This window comes from Acinonyx jubatus, chromosome B1 (assembly GCF_027475565.1).
Source record: "Acinonyx jubatus isolate Ajub_Pintada_27869175 chromosome B1, VMU_Ajub_asm_v1.0, whole genome shotgun sequence".
In the NCBI taxonomy this organism is placed as follows: Eukaryota; Metazoa; Chordata; class Mammalia; order Carnivora; family Felidae; genus Acinonyx; species Acinonyx jubatus.
The window spans coordinates 78,874,107-78,894,301 of record NC_069382.1 but is presented as its reverse complement, the minus strand read 5'-3'; the positions used below and the strand labels follow the sequence as shown (position 1 = coordinate 78,894,301).

Below are 20,195 nucleotides of genomic sequence, written 5' to 3'. Positions count from 1 at the left end.
GATGGATGAGGATTTACATACTTAAAGCCACAGTGTCTTAAATATAAACATAGCTTTTGTTTCCTTTAAAAACGAGTTTATTATTTGCTCATTTAAAAAATGTATTCCCTTAACTACTCCTTACGGTAGCACAGATAAAGTTTGAAGAACTCATTCTAGATGTAAAGCCAGATTCATGATTCAGTTTTTTTAGGATGCTTGCTTCTTAGGAAACAAAGACAGAGCTTCCCATCAGAATTTCAAACATTTCTTACTAAGAGAACAGTTTAAAAGACTCTGAAGTTTGTTTCTTAAAAAATTATGCTTATAGAATCCAATAAAATATTAGGCAGTCAGTATGTGTAATTAACACACATGCACGCGTGTGCACACTGTTTTGTGCACCACATTCATGGTATGACTCATTCAAAACAGGTTTATGAAGTAATTTTTCCTCTTGTAGACACATGTAAAAATAAAGAAATTACTTAAAGAGAAATAATACCCTTGCATTTAAAACTGTGTTTAGATCACCTTAAAAGGGATTCTTGATTTAAAATGTGTTCCCAGAAAAACTTAAAAATAAAATGAATCACAATGTTATTATTCCGGTAGCCTTTTTGAAAAACTGTTTTCAGATTCAACATCAAATAATAATAATTTAAATGCTTCATGCTCCCAATCACTGAGAGATAGGACTGCTTACATACTTTTTTAAGACTATAAATCTCAAGTTTTAGTATTCTTTAGAAATTAGGAAAAAATAAGGCATTTGTTTTTCTTCTAATGCTACTCTCTACTTCCATTAGTACAGTGAAGTTATCATAGAAAAGCACTGCTTAAATATGAACTGTCTATGCACTAAGTGCCTCTTCTATAATTATACATAAAACACCGCCTTGGCCAGCACATTATAACAAAGACGCACACACACACAGAAAACAGCTGCCTGGATAGATCTCTGTTGCAACTACCTTAACATTTTCTCGGTTCTTCAAGATTTCTGTTCAACTGAAGTCCTTATCAGACACCAAGTGAGTCACCATCTACTGGAAAACTCTTTAAGAATATAAATGAGAAGGTTACTCAAACCAGCCCGCCTTCTTTAACCACAATTAGCTTAAATTCTAGATCCAAATTGTGAACATAGTCTTAAGATTTTGATTCCTCCTCTTCTACATTCCCCTCATCTTTCTAATCATAAAGTGGAAAGAGGTTTACATTTTTTAGAAAAAAAATATGGATGCTTTTTAAAAATGTATTCCCTTAACTACTCCTTACATCTACTTTCTAATCCCCAACTCACTTAATTAAATTCAGCGTGAATTTAAATTGCAATTAACATCTTTTGAGGGATTACATGTTCTAATCGCAATTATGCAGTGAATATTTGAAACATACATTTTGTTATATTATCTGAAATGCAAATTGGAGTCCAAAAAGATGTTTAATAAAAATGTATAGTACTGAAGACTTTATTACGGAACCTAAGGGACTAGAAATGAGATTAAAAAGAGTAAAAACAGTGATACAAGTACAAAAACAAATTGCTTCACCTCCCAAACCCTTGGAAATGGCCCCACTTGGCTCCCGTTTAACCTAGCTTCATCACAGTTTAAAAACTCCCTTCCAAGAAGTGTTATGAACCAAACTGAATTTCATTTCTCCCCCCCCCCAAGATTAGTAGCTCACAGGGTCTTAAATGAGAGATGATGCATGAAATTCTATGGGAGCAAGAGGTAAAAACTGTTTTTCTGACCCAAGAATTTAGAATAAAATGATTTAACTTCTTTTATTTTCCTTTTCCATCAAAATAGCATTTTATAAGCAGAAGGAAAAAAAGCTGACATTTGTTAAGCATCTTCTATTCCAGACAATAGGGGTTACTTCACTTAATTCTTAAAACAACCCCATGAGGTAAGTATTATTCCATTGTACAGATGTGAAAAATAAGCCTCAGAGAAAGTAAGCGGTTGAGAGAAATAAGTTGAAATAAATCAATGGTAAAATTGGGACCCATGCTTAAACCCATGCTCTTATAAAAGGACAGTGTCATAAGTGTAAGACCAAAGGAGGAAAGCTTAGGGGCGCCTGGGTGGCTCAGTCAGTTAAGCGGCTGACTCCTGGCTTCAGTTCAGGTCATGTCTCATGGTTCGTAGGTTCGGGCCCTGCTTCAGGCTCCACGCTGACAGTGCAGAACCTGCTTGGGATTCTCTCTCTCTCCCTCTCTCTCTGCCTCCCTCTGTCTCTGCCTCTCTCCTGCTCCTGTTGTCACTCTTTCTCAGAAAAGAAGAAGAAAAAAAAAAAAAAAAGGAGTAAAGCTTAGGACAAAGCACCTGTCTTTAATTGCCCATTTAACTATAATCCTCTCAAACAGGTTGTGGGGATTTCAGTGGCCCCAAGACACCTTCATCTCTGGTGTGAGCTTGACTAGAATGCTTCAGGAAGTTCTTGGGGCTCTCAGAGCTCTTTCTGCAAATCCATGGGCTTGCTAAAATCCAGGTTGACTTCACTGTCTTTTCAATCAGTGTCTGGTGGTCAGAGCAGGCTTTATCATGAAGTAAAGGTCTGGTTTATTAGTTCATGTTCTGTTTCCTTCTGGTACCTTTCCTTTTTTAAAAAATTGAAGCATAATTGACTTATAACATTCTATTAGTTTCAGATATATAAAATATTGATTAGATATTTGTATACATCGCAAAATAATCATCACATTAAGTCTAATTACCATCTGTCATCACACAAAGTTACAAAAATGTTTTTTCTTATGATGAGAACTTTTAAGATCTACTCTCCTAGAAACTTTCAAATAAGCAATACAGTATTATTGACTACAGTCATCATGCTGTAGGTTACAGCCCCATGACTTATTTTCAGTAGACCCTTGAACAACATGGGTTTGAATTACATGGCCCACTTATATGTGGATTTTTTTTTTCCCAGTGAATATACTGGAAAATTTTTTGGAGATTTGCACCAATTTGAAAAACTCACAGCTGAACTGCATAGCCTAGAAACACGAAAAAAAAATAAGAAAAAGTTAGTTATTATTGTGAGAAGACAGTATATAACAGTGGAACATAAAAAATATGTGTTAATCAACTCTGTTTTCAGTAAGGCTGCCATTCAACAGTAGGCTATTAGTGAAGTTTTTAGGGAGTCAAAAGTTATACACAGATTTTTGACTGCATGGGGATCAGTGCTTCTAACACCCATATTCTATAAAGGTCAATTGCATTTTATAACTGCAAATAACTTTACTGTCTGAGCTTCAGGGTCTATTTATGCACTTGCCAGACTGTCAGTTCCAAGATTACATTTATCTTTAAGGAAACTAATGCAAATTTAGGTTCTGCCTTTCGTGCCCTTAAATTGTCAGCTGTTAACTATTCACTATTCACACCATTTTTGCTATCACACTTTACTAGTAAAAGAAGGACTAGTTACGCTGGCTCTTACTTTTTCCTTTGACATTGTCATCATGAGATAATACCAAGTTATTAAGCTGCCTACCCATTCAATCTTGAAAAACAGGGCTAAAAAAACTTGTTAGCATGGTTTTCTCTTATTTATCCATGATCCATCCTCCTAGATATATATGATATGATTATACCTAATGAGACACAACCTCCTACACAAGAATAGGTAAGGATACAACCCAAATATTAGAGAGAGGCAGTTGGGAAATGAAGGCTATGTTTCAGTACATAATTTACCACTTAAAACAGCCGTAAGATTGCAGGCACTAGAGGGCGCTAGATTTAGCTTATATTGGTCTGAATCCAGCTCCACAGACAGGAGACTGAACAACTTTAGCCATATTAAACTTCCGTTTCCTTGTCTCACAATGGGTGTAATATTACTATCTGCTTGTAAGCATTTGTGAGAATTCAATGAGAAAATTTATATAAAGCATTATCATAGTTAGTACTAAATATTAGTTATTATTAATTGTATCATCATCAATATTATCTCATTACTAAGTGGTGAGAACTATTAATCAATGACTTGCCAAATTAGGGACCCAAATAGAGATAAAATTTCTGGTGAATTTGGAAAAATGGAGACAAATAAGCATTTTTAAAGTAGGAAGAAGAGAAAGGATGGATATGGGGATGTAAGGCAAACCTTTTAAAAAAGTTCAGTGTTTATTGTTTGTAACTCCCTGTGATTTTAGAATCATAACCTATTATGTAGACCTCTTTGTTAATATTCAGAAATTCATGAGACCTAAGGAAAAAGTCAAGAAAAGTTGTGTGTGTGTGTGTGTGTGTGTGTGTGTGTGTGTGTGTGTTTTACCATCTTTGGGGGAAGAGTCTGAAAGAAGTCTGGGGGTAGGGGGGTGAAACCTTTACAGAGCAGCAGGTCCTCACAATTCTAGTTAGGATTGGGGCTTGGAATAAAAGAATAATCTAGGGTGTTTCTAAAGTTTCCTGAAAAGCAAAGGGTGAATGTGGAACACAACTAGAGGGAGAACATAGTCACTGGACAGGCTAATGGCTTCTAGAAGGGCAGAAACCAACAACCCCTCTGGCAAAACATTTGCTTCTTTCCTATAAAGCACACCTGCACCCAATCATCATGTCTCCAACTCTGGCCTTTCTTGTGTCTCTGGCAGAATAACAATGTGGGGAGGGCATAAAGAAGTGGGATGGGTTAGTGGAGGTAGGAAGGGGCTCAGGAGAGGCAGAAGTTACCACTTTGTCAGGGAGGTCGGAAAGGTAACTCAGCAGCTTCACAAAGCTGCCAAAGGGACACATGGATAATGCTTCCTTGAGAGCAGTACTAAGTAAAGGTAAGAAAAAACAAGGTACATTGGGATCCATGGACTTATATCCGAGTGTTATTATACTATTATTATACTACATTATTATGTTGACCCAATTATTCAGTCAATGAGCATTCGATGAATTCCTACTGTGTTTAAGGAACTAGGTTGTTTTTGTCTTTTTCTCTTCGTCGTCATCGTCTTCTTCTTCTTCTTCTTCTTCTTCTTCTTCTTCTTCTTCTTCTTCTAATAAGATAAGACTTCTATTCTCCATAACATTCAGCCTATAAGGAACTATAGGATGTGTTAAATCCAAAGCTATTTTAAAGAAAACCAGGCATTGGACAAATGTTTATTTAAGCCGAATAGACTACATAGATTTTCTTCAAAGTGGACTTCCTTTAAAACAGAGTTTATAATTCACTCTGTGACGGACTTCTTTGTATGTACAATAGGCTATATTTGGGAGAGATGTAGATCTGTATTCTGACAATCGGCAGTGATGCAGCCTGCACTGTTGATTGGTAAAGAAGAAGGAAATTTTAAAAAGGCATACTCCTTTGAGTATTCTTTACCTATTTCATGGTCTTATTGATTACTATAATGTCTTTTCTTCAAAGTCTTCACAATTAACAACTATTGCTCAAACTTAAGGCATTATTTAAAATTCCATTATTAAGCAATGTGCTTGACTAGAGCTCCTCTTGAAATATTCCTAGGTATACATCAGATTCTGAGATTTTATATAATGTACGTATCAATACAGCCAGAGATATACATACATATGTATATATTCATGTGTTTACATGTATATTCATGTATATAAATGTACATAGCTACATACCCCCCCAACACACCATATATGTAACCAACTAAATGGGTAATATGAAGATATGGTATAAAAGAATTTTTCTATAACTACAAAGAATTGCTTAGACAGAACTGGTACCTTCTCCCTGTATTCTGTACATGTAAAGTTAAATGCATAATCACTTTTCAGAAAGGAGTCTCTTTTCTAATATAACACAAAGTATCTACCTCAAACTTTAACAAAGTTTTCAATGGAGTATTAAAATGATTAATGGATCATTTTTAAATCATATGAATTCTTTTCATCATTTATATGATAACCATCTTACTAGCTTATGGATCCTATACTACACCCAACTTTTTACATTTGCTGACCTTAAGAATCTCTCTGAAGTTCCTCCTTTCAAATCTGCAAAGCATTATTTAATGCAGGCTGTGCTGTTGATACGAAACATGCATGGACACTAATTCACAATGACCATCATTTCCCAATCCCTCAGTGTGCTAGGCACTGGGAACATCATCTTTATATACATCTTTTCATCCAGTAAGTACCGTGCCAAGTGAAAAAAACCACGAGAGATATTTAAAATAATTCCCAGCCATATACTGCCATTCTACTTAGTTTAAATAAACAAATGTGTTAGACACAGTCACATATATAGGAATACTTGTAAACTTTTCCAAATTTAGACATCCACAAAAAATATTTCCAGAGGCTGTCTGGAATATTGGCCAAATAGATTTTCTTTTCCATTCAATTTCCTTTCAGCATTTGAAATGTGGCTTATTATAAAACTAATTGTTTAAAAACATATCCTAACATTATGTTTTTGTGTCAAATTCTGGTTGAAGCTAAAGTCATTCCCATTTGCTGAGGCTTGGTAAAAAAAAAAAAAAGAAAGAAAGAAAGAAAGGAGGAAAGAAAGAAAGAAAGAAAGAAAGAAAGAAAGAAAGAAAAGAAACATGTAGAGGAAAAGACAGAATCTTCAATCCATTGAATGTATACAACCATACATATTAAAATAATGGTCTAATAACTGAAATTTATAGTTGCTATAATAGCAATTACGTATCATTATTATAGTGAGCATTGATGAATACCCACTCTACATCAACAAAATTATTTATATTCATTATCCTCTCATTTAAAATTCATATTATACCCATTGTACAGCTGAGGTAGATATGAGGTAAAGTGGTTTACCCAAAATAAGATAGCTAATAGTTAGTAGAGCCAGCATTTGTACAGGTCTGTGGACACGAAAGCCCACACTCTTCACTACATTATGATGTCAATGTTAAAAAGCTCAGTTGAAAACCAAATGCTACTGCAATTTGAACCATCACTCATATTAAACTCATAGACCCAAGAAAATACCTTCTACCCCACCCAAACACTTCCTCACCTCTACACCTACCCACTCCCAAAAGACAGGTTTATGCAGTTTCCCAAAGCTTCACCAAAAATAAAGAAAAATCGAAGTGATAGCAATACATAACATAAATCCTTCAGCACCTTAAGACATAACTTTCCTGTAAAAAATAGTGGAATAAGTGAAGGACGAGTATTAAAGAGTAATGAATGTGCAAAAAAAATGCACCACTGTCAGCACTCCACCTGGGTTCGGATGTGTTAGAGCATCTCAGTTGAAAACAAATCAGCCTAAGTGCCTGTTTTGGAAAACGTTGCCATGTACTTCATGGCAGTGTTAGGAAGGAAAGCAAGCCTAGAAATTAATTAAGAAATGAGTGGTTTTACAGAGTGCTGCAAGAAAAAAGAACTTTCTAATAAACTTTCTCTGTATAGAGTGAAATCTTCCTACAGATTTCCTTCCTTCATTTACATATCTGTACAGGCCTATTCTTTTTTTTTTTTTTTCCTCCAAGCCCCTTTGCCCTTTCAATCATGAAGCATATTACTCCACTGTCAGTGCAAAGCAGTTCCTAACAACAGGGAACCCAGCTGGGATAGGAAGAGGGCAGCAGGCTCATGCATTAACATAATAATCCAACTGTGTTCCCATAGGCCCTTAGGGCAGACAGCATATTAGGTAGGCCTCCTGTGCAGACCCTGGTGGAAGCTGCCTGATCACCTGCCTATCAACCTGTGGCAGCTACAGCCAGCTCAATAGCACCAGCTCCTGCCAAGCGGTGGTGCCCAATTACCTTACTACAAAAGACAGAAATCCATTTTTCTATGTCTGTTTAATGTACCCACTGCATTTCCTTATTTACGATTTGAATCTATGTTTCTGTGTTTGCAGGGGGATTGACTTATTGCCTTTTAACTTTTGAAAGTCTGGTTGTCTAAAAGCCATATCGCTTCAGTAGGCAGGAAATGAGACTGAAAACCAAATTTCAAACACCAAAGCTCAGGTTGGTAAAGCTAACTGCTTGGTCATCAGTTGTCTAAAGCATTTTTTTTCCATCGATACAGAGGACTAGAGGTGTGGGGGAAGATCTAAATGGCTGTCATCACTATTTCTCAAGGGGACAAAGGTCGGGGAGATCCTACACCAGTGTCTTTGTGAAACGTGGGGTTTTTATATTCGAATCCAAGCATGTTCTAAGGTTCCCTCAAAGCATAAGCCTTTGTGTGCACTGATCCCCTCATGAGGAAAGTGTGTGGGTTGCTACAACTGGCTGAAAGAGTAGAGAATCACAACAGATATGGCAAAATTATTTTTTAATCTCTAATTATCACTGAAAACTTCAAAAAAAGAGCTGGCCAATTTGTATGCTTTTTACTGTTTGCATATATGAAAGTGTGTTTTATTTTCATGCTGTCCGGTTCCTGGAGTCTGTGGTTTACTCTATGTGTGGTTTTCTTTCCAAGCTACAACACCTATCAAATACGGAAAAGCCAAGGGGTATATTCCACTAAAAAGATATGTATACATTACACAAGATGATCTTTAAAACATCATAAAGAGATGTTTGAAATTATAATTTACTTCAGTGAATTAAATGCAGTGGTCTCATTCCTTGATAAAACTTCCCCTTAAAAAGGTTACAAAGAAAAGGCATAATTTGACATTTATGGGGTAAAAAGTACTTTTTAAAGTATTCCAAATAATGCTGTCTAAAAGAGCACAAGATTGGGGTGCCTGGGTGGCTCAGTCGATTAAGTGCTGGACTTCAGCTCAGGTCACGATCTCAAGGTTTGTGGGTTCAAGCCCCACATGGGGCTCTGTTCTGACAGCTCAGAGCCTGGAGCCTACTTCAGTTTCTGTTTCTGTCTCTCTCTCTCTCTCTCTGCCGCTCCCCCACTCCTGATCGCTCACTCTCTCTCTCTCTCTCTCAAAAATAAATAAACATTAAAAAAAAGTTTTAAAGAGCACAAGGCTACCAATTTGGCTAGGGAAACATTTTCTACTTATCATGTATTTCTTTAGAAAAAATGAGTTTCTAGAAATGTTGTGTTTTGGTTTTTTAATGGCTATTTTAATAAAAAATGAATCCTCTGGTCAAACAAAAGTGCATTTATCTAACATTTCTATGAATTTTAAATGCTAGGAAACTAATACTATTAGTTAAGCCAACCAACCTGATGTGCTTCATGTTCACTCTAATAATTAAGTAAAACTTAAGTATCAAAGGCCATATCTGCACATGGCACTGGTTTTCACTGCCAAAGTTACCTCTGTTACCTTAGCATTAACAGTCTGTGCATTAGGGTAAGAGATGATGGTGACCATTCTGCAACCTGTCAGTTCTTTGGTTTACTTCCATACATACCAGACAGGGTTTTATTCAAGGTAAATGCCCTCATCATGAACAAATTTGTTTGCTCTTTACCAAACAACCATGGGGAAAATTCAAATAAAAGACGAAAAAAGAAAAAACCTAATTTTTTTTTTTTACTGTGACTCAATCTTAGCTGTTTAATGTTCTCTAAATAATACACTATAATATATGTTGACGGAAGAGAAAATACAAAATACTAAACTCAATAATAAATATTAATGCTTATATAAGTGTTAAACAGCAAAATTATACACATCCCCTTCTTGATCTTTTGGGGATTCCAGAGGCTCTTTATTTTTCATAAATTCTTACATTTTGACAAAATGTAATGCATCTTCCAAGTCATTAAATACAGAAACTTGATTTTTGAATAAAAAACAATAAACAACAGCCATGTAGTGACAGGATAAATGGTAGCCTAGACTTTACTATTTTAATTCCTTTAAGGCGTAAGCTTCCAGGGTGAACAAAAGAAAAGCATTTATATAAAATAGAAATCTAGCCATTCCATTAGTAAGAACTTGACTTTAACTTAAACAGTAACTCATATGGCTAGAATAACTCAGTCTATGAAGGAGAAAGAAATGAGGGACAGAACTGTAGTATCATTTCTAGCATGAACAATTCAACTTGAGATGACGTTAAAATTTAAAACAAAAAAAAATAAACATAAATGAAGGAACATGTTATTTTAAATGTAAGTGGGAATAAATAGAGATAGAAAATGGTGTGAAAGAATCCATAGTTACGTTTAAGTATGATAAGTCAATTTTTAAAGCTGCCCCCTGACCTCCCCACAGCAGTTTTTTAAGGCTGGATGTTCCTGTATTTGAAATACAGCACATCTTCAATTTGACTCCACTAGCACATTCCCTACCCTCCAGAGAATTACCTAGAAAGGACACCCTCTTCTCCCTATGGAAAACTATTTGATTCTTAAGGATTTTATCTACCTAGTTCAATTTGGTAGTGTAGATATGGCTTCAGAAATGGTCTGCAGCTGGTGTATTTTGACATTTCTGCTACGGATAAGATTAAGTATGAAATATCAAAATTACACGTTAAAATAGATGCCATTTTACTTTGTTTCTTCCTGAATAGCCCTTCAGCTGTTGAGGCACATACATTTTTCCCCAGGCAAAATCCCCAGGCTAAAATAACTAAGCCTCAGGTCTTCAGGAAACCCAGCTTCCCAAACATTATTCTGAGGTATCTGATTATCTATTGGCTGTCGTTTCATTCTATATTTAATCATGTAAATCTTACCTGAAAAAGAAAAAGGACTCCACTTAAAACACTTCTGCCAACTGCTCACATTGGATACAATCAATGACAATGCTTAATTTTCTATTACTTCTTTTCAAGACGTTGTCCTTTATTTTAACCATAGAGTTAGAAGTCACAAGGATTCAAGATCATTTTTGTACTCAAAACATAACTTTGTTTCCAGAACTGCCGGCTTGAGCAGTGTGCTACCAGTCATTTGCCACTGGGGAAAGGACTCTCCCATCTGCTAGGATCTAATCCTATCACTTTGCGGCCTCAGACTCTGAGGCAATTTAGAGCCAAAGAGCACCATTGGAAACAGTGACAGATGATCCAAGGGTTATTTCTACAAACCTCAGATGAGGATAAATGTTACTTTAAAAGTAAAGAAATTTAGGGGCACCTGGGTGGCTCAGTCAGTTAAGCATCCAACTTCGGCTCAGGTCACCATCTCACGGTTCGTGGGTTCGAGCCCCGCATCAGGCTCTGTGCTGACAGCTCAGAGCCTGGAGCCTGTTTCAGATTCTGTGTCTCCCTCTCTCTCTGCCCCTCCCCCACTCGTGCTCTGTCTCCCTCTGTCTCAAAAATAAATAAACATTAAAAAAATTAAAAAAAAAATAAAAGTAAAGAAATTTAGGAAACAAGTTAAAAAGGTAAGTAAGCAGGTCTTAAGATCTTTCAAACCATTGCAGATTAAAAACAAATGTTTAAGACCATATGCTTAACTTCAAAGCTTTTAAAATTAAGAGAAATTAAAATGCATATTGAGTCATCACATTCTAACAAAGCCAACTTGATTTATATTGCAAGCATTTTTATTTAGCACATAATTCTATCACAAAAAGTTTATAGATTATTACCTCAATATCCACTCAAGTACTAAATCATTACACATTAAGTTATTAAAAGAATTTTAAAAAGAGAGCTTAATTGCCTGTTCTTACAACTTTGCTCTTATTTCATATCAGAACCCATCCTGGAAGGCTATCGGCAGACTGCTGAAACACAATTAAGAACTAAAAGATGAAGAATAGAGAAAATATGACAGGGTAGAGGTGGAGGTAATCTACAAAGAAATCTATGAGTAAGGAAGGTAGAGTGAATGAAGAAAAAGCAGGAACTAGAAAACCAACACTCTTCACCTCCTTAAATTTGATAATGCTTATTTTTTCAAGCATAATTCAACATTTCTCTGTACACAGTGTTGAGGGAGAGATGCCCCAAAAGATGATACTCACAGTAATGGCCCATAACATAAATGGGAGGGGAGGAAGAAGAGGGGGAAGGGGCAAGAGGATCAGGAGTCAATGAAGCGACTCAAGATGAATACATTAACATGACCAGCAACATTGGCAACTTCTGAAAGATTTAAAAAAAAAAAAATTAAAAGAGTTACCTTTTGGTCTTCTCCTTAGCAAATCCCCATTTTAAATGTGTATACATACACAAGCATGTGTGTCTTGGGGGTGAGGTGGGAAGGGGAGGAAATGAGGACTTCCTTGAAAGGAAGAAACAAGAACAGCCCCCTGAACCACAACAGAATGGAATGCTCCTTCCATCATTGGACCTTTGCCCTGGAACCATGACTCTCATTCCTTCAAATCAAATCCTGCTATATAACCACCTTCAAGGAACTGACAATAATATTGTGATACTGGGAAGTGTTTTGTTACTCCAAATACTACTTGTTTAAAGTAAGCCAGTAACTGGAGCTTAGAAATGTTTATGGCACAGTTGTCATAACTGAACTCAATTTGCACTCAAAATAGGAAAACAAATAACCAGACTCCCCAGTGATAATAAATGATATTGTTGACGATGGGGTAAGCAGTAACAGAAACACAGGTGTAAGGAGCGAAAGCACAGATCACCCTTTGTCACTAAAGTAACACAAATTCTGCTCTTAAAAAAAAAAAATACAGTTGTCTCTCCAGTGCTTTGTGCAGGAAGCCAATTTTATTCTTGCTTCAATACTTAAATCTAGAAGCAAAGAGATAAATCAATTAATCCTTACAAACTGCTCCTAGGAGCTTCATTTTCCTCAAGGGGTTAAAAGAAGCCTTGACCACTACACAAAGAATATGAAATCTCTGCACTATATTGCTAACACATATCTCCAATTAGGTCTAAAGACATTTTTACAGCTTTTATGCCAAGTTTATATTACTAGATGTTAAAGAATGTGTTGTAGCACTTAAAAGCGCTAAAGCTGGCTCTTGGTAACAATGGTTTATGATTATATCTCAAGGAAAGCAGGAATAAGGCTTTTACACGATTTTGTTGTTACACGATGATGTTGAACGGAAACAAAAACAAGTGGCAAGGCCAACCAGAATCTTTTGTTCTCTATTTTGATACTGTCATCTAGAGGCTAACACATCAAAAGTTATAATTAGATGTTTCCCCATCCCTTGGAATAAATTCAGCTAAAAGCTTTCAGAGCCTTTAGGATTAAAACAAACTCAAAAGAGCAAATGTATTCATATTTTCCAAATTTGTCTGCGTCTAAACAATGTAAAATTGTATCTATAAAGCAAACAGGTAAAGGATAGCAAGAACGTTTAATTAGCATTTCATTATAATACCAATGTGAAAAGAAAGAGGTCAACTATTAATAAGGTACAGATTTCCCACCACTGGGATTTATCCTGAATTCATTTTAAGACCAGGAAGCTGTGATCTAAAAATCTCCACTCTAAAGCAGTTAAAAGTTGAAATAATTGTACTTTTAAAAGTAAGGCTTAGAGCTTTAAGAAGAGCTCTTCACACATTAAAACATGTAGCTCCTGACTATTAATTTGTAATTTTAACCTAGAACCATAATGCCACTCATTTCATGATAAATGATGATACACTGGACAGCATATCTATTTTGGATAAGAATAACAGTACTTAGAGATTTCAATCAAGCACATAGGTTCCTTTTCATTTCTCTTTTTTGATATGTATACTTCTCAAAACCACACAAAAGAACACATATCAAAAAAGAAATATAGTGACTAAAATTTAAGGTTACGCCAACAAAAGGGTTAATTAGAGAAACAAATTTTCTCAGACTGTTAATAATGGGAATGACACATATTATGTGCCCATAAGTAATTCTCAGGTATCTTTGATCTTCAGCCCCACGCGGTTTCTGTTGCCTACCGTAGCCTGGCCTCTGGGACTCTCTCAGAACCAGACATCTGGCTACTTTGTTGTTTTAGACTAATCTCCTCCCAGGAGAGCTCAAGAAATGACACCAGGCAAGGAGGGTCCTGGCAAGGGAAAAAACATTATGGTATTAGGCAGATTTTTTTTTTTTTTCAAGTGGACGAGAGTATCAAAATTGTCTTCAAATTTCTACAGGGGTCTTAGAAGCTCTTCTGTTCTGTGGTTTTACTCTGGCGTAATTTTAATAGGATATAAATATTGTATCTGTATGGCCTATCAACTATCTTTAAGAACTCACTGAATGCGAATCATAGATTATTACAATGTGTAGGAGAAAGTTGTGGGGAAAAATACAAATCAGATTAATTCTTCACCCATCTGTTAGGGTTGGGTGATGACTAATAAAACAAAGATTTTAATTGTCAGCTGAAGGGTTACACCAAAATAGCGGGATGATGTCTAAGATTTGCAAATACAGTTGCATACCTCCCATTAGGCCAACTCCCTATCATATTTCTTCTTTTAATTGGGATTTTTTGAAAGCATCGTACCAGCTACCAATCTACCAGAAAGGTTTTATTGAAGCATACCTCTATAAAGTGCCTCTGAGGAAACCAAGAGGGAGCAAGCAGTGATACAAGTTTAAAAAACAAAACAAACAAACAAAAAACAAAACAACTTAAGTCAAGGACAAATGTTATTTTTGAAACAACAAAGATCATCAATATTTTCCCCAAGGCAACAAATAATCATCAACATCTTGATTCCTTTTTTAGGGATTATTATTCAATCCTAAAAATCTGTACATTCTGAGAAAGAAAAACTAATTTACTATTTGTTACACACATAGAATATAAGCCAAGTGGGATAACCGCTTCATCTGTGAACTTTAACATTTTATCCTAAAATCACATTTTATCTATTTCTAATATATTCAGATAACACGTGAAATCAAATGGTACACTACAATATGACCTTTATGTTCTTACATAGGATGACAGGAAACTCACCAGATTAGCTAAAATATCTAACATATTCATCTCATATGGCATATCTGTTAACATAAAGCCCTTGTTTTATGTTTCAATGGTCGTTATAATATCAAAAATACCAAACTATACAGTGACCTCTACCTTGGACTGTATTGCATAAACTAATGATTCAAATACCCTATTTTATCATAACACTATCTACTCTGTTAACGTTCACTGTAATTACCACGATCAATGAAAATTTTCAGAAGATGAACGTAAAAAAGACAATCCTGTGCAATAATAATTCATTTATGCTGAAATAATTCCCCAAGTAAAGAAAAACAATATATCAGTGTGGAATAAGCAAGTCAAAAGGAGACAAATACTGTATGATTCCAATTGTATGAGGTTTCTTTCTTGAGGGGTCAAATTCATGGATATGGAAAATGAGAAAGGGGGTTGCCACGGGCTGGGGAGAGGGAGGAATAGGGAGTTTTTATTTAATGAGTACGGAGTTTTATTTTGGGAAGATGAAAGAGTTCTGGAGATGGATGGTGGTGATGATTACACAACAATGTAAACTGTAGTGTCAATGAGCTATACACTTAAAAATGGTTAAAACGGTATGTTTTATGTGAGGTGTATTTCACCATGTTTTTTTCTTAATTACATTAGCTTCAAAATAATACGTAAACTCAAAGATAATGAAAAATCTGAGCTCATTTATTTTGAATATCTGTCCTTGACAAAAGATGCATAAAGTTTATGAGAAGCATTACCAACCACACTTTACTATATGTATTCTTATCACCGTCACTCAAGAAACAACAAAAAAAGCACAAAATCAGTCTCGAATACATTAGCAAAAAGGATTCAAGACAGAATATTTCCAAAAATTCCCCCAAGTGTCTAGAGTTTTGTACTTAGCATTAGGAATACTGCTGCTAAATAACAAAACTATTTCTCAGTATTAATCCGCATTTCCAAAAGAATCAAAAGAGGTAAAATATTCAAGACAATCATTGAGCTACTTTTTATAATAATGCACGTTATTAAGTTATAATGGACCCAGGAATCACTTTAGCTCTTCAAGTGGCTTCTAAATATATTATTTTGAAATACATTCAGTGTAGCTCCAGTATTAAGTGTACTTTATTATATCCCATTATTTGAAAATTATATATTTTACATCAATTGTGATCAAGTTTAGTTGCAGACAAAAAACTACTCCAAATAACAATGCTTATACAAGAGAGGTATGCTTGTAAAAGAAGCCTGGACGTAGGCAACCCAGGATATGGCAACGCCATAGTCAAAAGAACCCAGAATCCTGTTCTTGATGCTCCACTATCATTAGCAGCCTGTCTCTCAATCTTAAGACTGCTCTTCAAGCTGTCGCCATCAGGTCAACATTCCAGTAAGCAGAGAGAGGAAGGAAAAATGAAGGCTGCACCACCCACTTTTAAGGAGATATCTTGGATGTGATATGCAATACTTCCATTTACATTTCACTGGCCAGAATTTAGTTACATGGCCATTGGAACACCACAAATTCTAGTAAACACAGTGTTTAGCTGAGTGGCAGTGTGCCCAGCTGAAAGGTTCTGCTCTAAAGAAAGAGGGAGTATAGATATTAGAAAGCAATCAGGGGTGTATGATACATACATTAACCAGCATAGTCACTTAATCAATACAGTTTTTTGAAGAGAAAAAAATCATTATTATTGGTATCTAATTAGTATAATTTATACAAAAGAATGGGAGTTGTTAAAAAAAATCACCAAAAATTCAACAAAATAAGAAATTTAAAGTTGGGTCAATTTGAGAAAATAATATTCAATTAGACAGATACAGGAAATCAATTCATTTCCTTGCAACATACTTTATTTCCTTTACTTCCTTGAGTATGAATTGAGCACTTATGAAATAAATAAATTGGGCAGATTCTCCAAATTAGCTAATATTCTGTGTTGACTTAGGCTGAGTCAATGCAAAAACAGAATACAACTTTGGTATGGATTGAGGTAAATGGTCTTCTGCCATCCCACCCCCAACCTTTGCCACGACTGGCGGGGTGGGGGGTTAATGTCGGAAAAGAAGCCAAAGAGTGAAAATCAGGATAACCAAACCAACATCCCCCAAGACCCTCACACCTAGACCAAATGGAGAATTATTTCTACAGAATCATACGAGATGGAGTTTAAAGAGATTATATGATTTGACTCTGACTGGAGATTTTAGAGAGTTATAGTTATAGCTCAAGGTCCTCTCAGGCGGCCATCCATCTCCTTGACTTCTGCAATTTCCAAATAAAGCTGCAGTGATTCATTTTGAGAAGGCATTGGAAGCAGCACTTTAAAGAGTAGGTAGCTGCCTAGAAGGAAGACCTGAGGGTACATGACACCAGCAGGCTTTGGGATGGGCCTTGTGGTCACAGCTAAGCAGAGTCACACATTAGTTGCACACCCCACAGGAAGCTTCCTAACATCTTGGTGCTGAGGGCAGAAGGAGTCCCGTGGACCCTGCGAACACCTGCTGTACACAGAGCCAGGGTAGAAGGCAATCGCCTGTCATAGAGGACCTTCAGAGGCTACGATTGCCAGAGCAGATGGATGAACCCTGACAGCTTCTGGAAGAAGAGATAGTGCCAGGGATGTGCATGCCTCTGTCATTAGAAGGCCAAGTTAAGGATTTGGAAACCTAAGATGTCCTGCTCTAGGCTGAAATACAGTTATGCCCCAAGGAAGAAACCACACATTAAGAGACGACACTGAAGACAGCGACAATAACAAAGGTGCCAGGGGATCATGCAGAAACCTACTAAAGAGTCCAGTTTGGTTAAGACTTAGTGGAGGAACTAAAATTCACCAGAAAAAAAAGAGGGAGAGACAATGATGAAAGATAAATAGGAAAAGGACAGGAACGAGAGAGGGGAAAGTTCAAAAGATAAAGACATAGATCTTAAAAATATAAAGACAAAAGTGAAGAACCTTTAAAAAAAAAATCAAGTAGACTATCATAGTACTCTCTCTTCTCTCTTCCCAGCCTTTTGAGGCAAAAAGAAATAAGTGAAGCAATTTAGGCAAGGAAGAGAGAAAACACTAAATGTTTTTTCAAGTATCATGTTAAAACTATGGGTTTCTAAACCAAGGTGGAATACATCACATTTAACTCCTAACTCCCAGAGTAGTAACACAACATACAATAAGACAATTCAATACCTAACTCAATTAACTATATCAAATAGACTTTCTAATCAACAATTTTTTTAAAAGCCAGTCATCTAATAGCATCATCTAATAGCAGTAACCTAATAACAAAGTAACTGTAATGGTTTGTAATTTGCAAAGCATGTTCACATGTTAATTTAATCATTTCTCCAGTTAGCACTAAACAACATGTATCTACTGCCAGGAAATATTTTACATAACCTAATCAATAGTATGGATTTAGGGAGGAAAGTAGGTATGTACTAATAGGGTTTATAACATTGAAGTTAATTTGTTATTTTTATTTCAATAACATTTAAAGAAAAAACATCTACACTGTGTCTTATAGTTTCAGATACCAGCTAGAAGGGAATATTGGTGGCTGTGTTCCTGGGGGGGATTGGCTTCCTGGTGGTAAAGGTTGGATCTGTGGTACCAAAACAATTTCGAAAGCCTTCTCGTGTTTGAAGAACAGAAGGAAATCTCAGATTTGCTATCACCTTCTCATCCAGTAGGGAATGGAAACTGCTGAGATATATTTGAAGATTTTCTCTGTGACTACGGCAGTGGTGATTTTTTCTTTTAACTCTACAGCTGCCATGATGCGTATAGGTTTGGCCTACCTGTGCCACAGACCCACCCACACCATCAGTGTGGTTTCCGGTTTTTCCGTTCAGATTTTGTATCCATGGGCACAGCAAAGTGGCAATTCTGCCACCAGGTCACTGTAAGGAAGCAACATTTGCAGTGCAATTGTCAGTCGTGATGCGACCGCATCCTCACTCAGCCTGCATTCCTGCTCCCACATGCAGGTAACAAACTGTGCTGCGTCAGCCAGATCGCTGGGACAGGATTTGTGAGCAGCATCCCTTCTAGCTTGGATCTTAGAACAAGTTTACCTTCACCTCACCCGGAAGCACTTTCAAACAATTTCCTAACCGGTGGGAGAGAACTTGAAAGCGGATCACTTCCAAGGACCACCTTTCCAACCAGAATTTGTGGGCCTGGCTCAAACCCTAGGGACCTCTCCAGCCCCCTGCTTACTGACCCCACCTACTCATTCACACTCACTTGTTGCTTATGCTCCTGCCAATTTCCCCCATTTCATTACCAATCTCTGTGAAGGCAGACTACCGCTGGATTCTCTTTGTACTCTACCTCCCGCTCCTCAAAATATTAGTTCAGTGCTCTGTAAATTGCAAGTGTTCGATAATGTGTTTCAAGTTAATAGTGCATTGACATTCGATCTCCCAGAACAATTTCAAACTGTCCACCTGTAATGAAGAGCCAGCATAAGATCGAGGTGTTCCTTCCTGGAGTTCTGTTGTTTTTGCTTGAGATATTGTATGATGGGATGAAAGCCTGGAGAAGGAGTCCATACTTTCCAACTGTGTGACTTTAGTCAAGGCACCTTACCTATAAATACTAATTTGACCAGCTACAAATATCAGGGTAATATATTACCAGTCTTATCTACTTCGTACAATTGTTAGGAAGTTCAAAAGAGAAAATACACGTAAAGGTATTTCAAAAAATATGCAAAATAATTTAAGTGTATTTATCACAATAGAAGATGACCTAAAGAAGTATTCTTACATATATTTTAATTGTTTATACTGAAACTTCCAGAGAGAAAAAAATCACTATTTATTTTAAGGAAAAGAATTTTTTACCACATCATTTGTGCCAAACAAAAACACTTATCAAGTACCTATGAAGGTCTTCTAGTGTCAAAATCATTTTTCCCACATGAGATTTTTATTTGACTAGATAGTTTAAGACCATCCAAAATAAGAAAGGGAAAAAAAACACACTCAAGGTCCCATTCAGTTACTAAAATGTCTGTGTACATTTTTCATCTCTGAACTGATCTGAACATACAAGATCAACCTTATAGAAGTCTTTTTTATGTCCTTCTAAACATCATGCCCACCATTTTGGAGGTTGCCACCATCTAAGTGGCTGTGGCTGCTGATGTTTAGATGAAGCAGAATAGTTGTGAATAACTGGGAGAAGTAAAAATATTGCAAGACATTGCCAATTAGGTATCTTGATTTTTCTATAAAACTGTATGATATTTATACAAGTTTATTTAATATAGGATGAAGTAAAACAAGATATGAATTACTGCTTTAATAAGACATATTTAAATCAAGACCTGGATAGGGCTAGATTTAAACACATTCCTTCAAAAATATTAATCAATTCAAATAGATTTACTATGCCCCTGACATATGCCGAGTGCTGCACTGGACACAGAGGATACAGCTGTGAATAAGAAATATT

At 36.1% G+C, this 20,195-nt stretch overlaps 1 protein-coding gene across 4 annotated transcripts in view; it reads right to left on the bottom strand.

Annotated features, from left to right (window-relative positions):
* SLC10A7 (solute carrier family 10 member 7) overlaps positions 1 to 20,195 on the bottom strand; it is a 249,557-nt gene that overhangs the window by 193,169 nt on the left and 36,193 nt on the right. The window contains exon 5 of one of the 4 annotated variants that reach the window (XM_053216897.1): positions 7,372 to 13,830. The exons of 2 other annotated variants lie outside the window; for them this stretch is intronic. In XM_053216897.1, the coding sequence (XP_053072872.1) occupies positions 13,717 to 13,830 (114 nt within the window). In that variant the 3' untranslated portion in view covers positions 7,372 to 13,716. Of the gene's footprint in view, positions 1 to 7,371; positions 13,831 to 15,402; positions 18,635 to 20,195 lie in introns of those variants that run through there. One more of the 4 variants, XM_053216898.1, reaches the window with a different exon arrangement.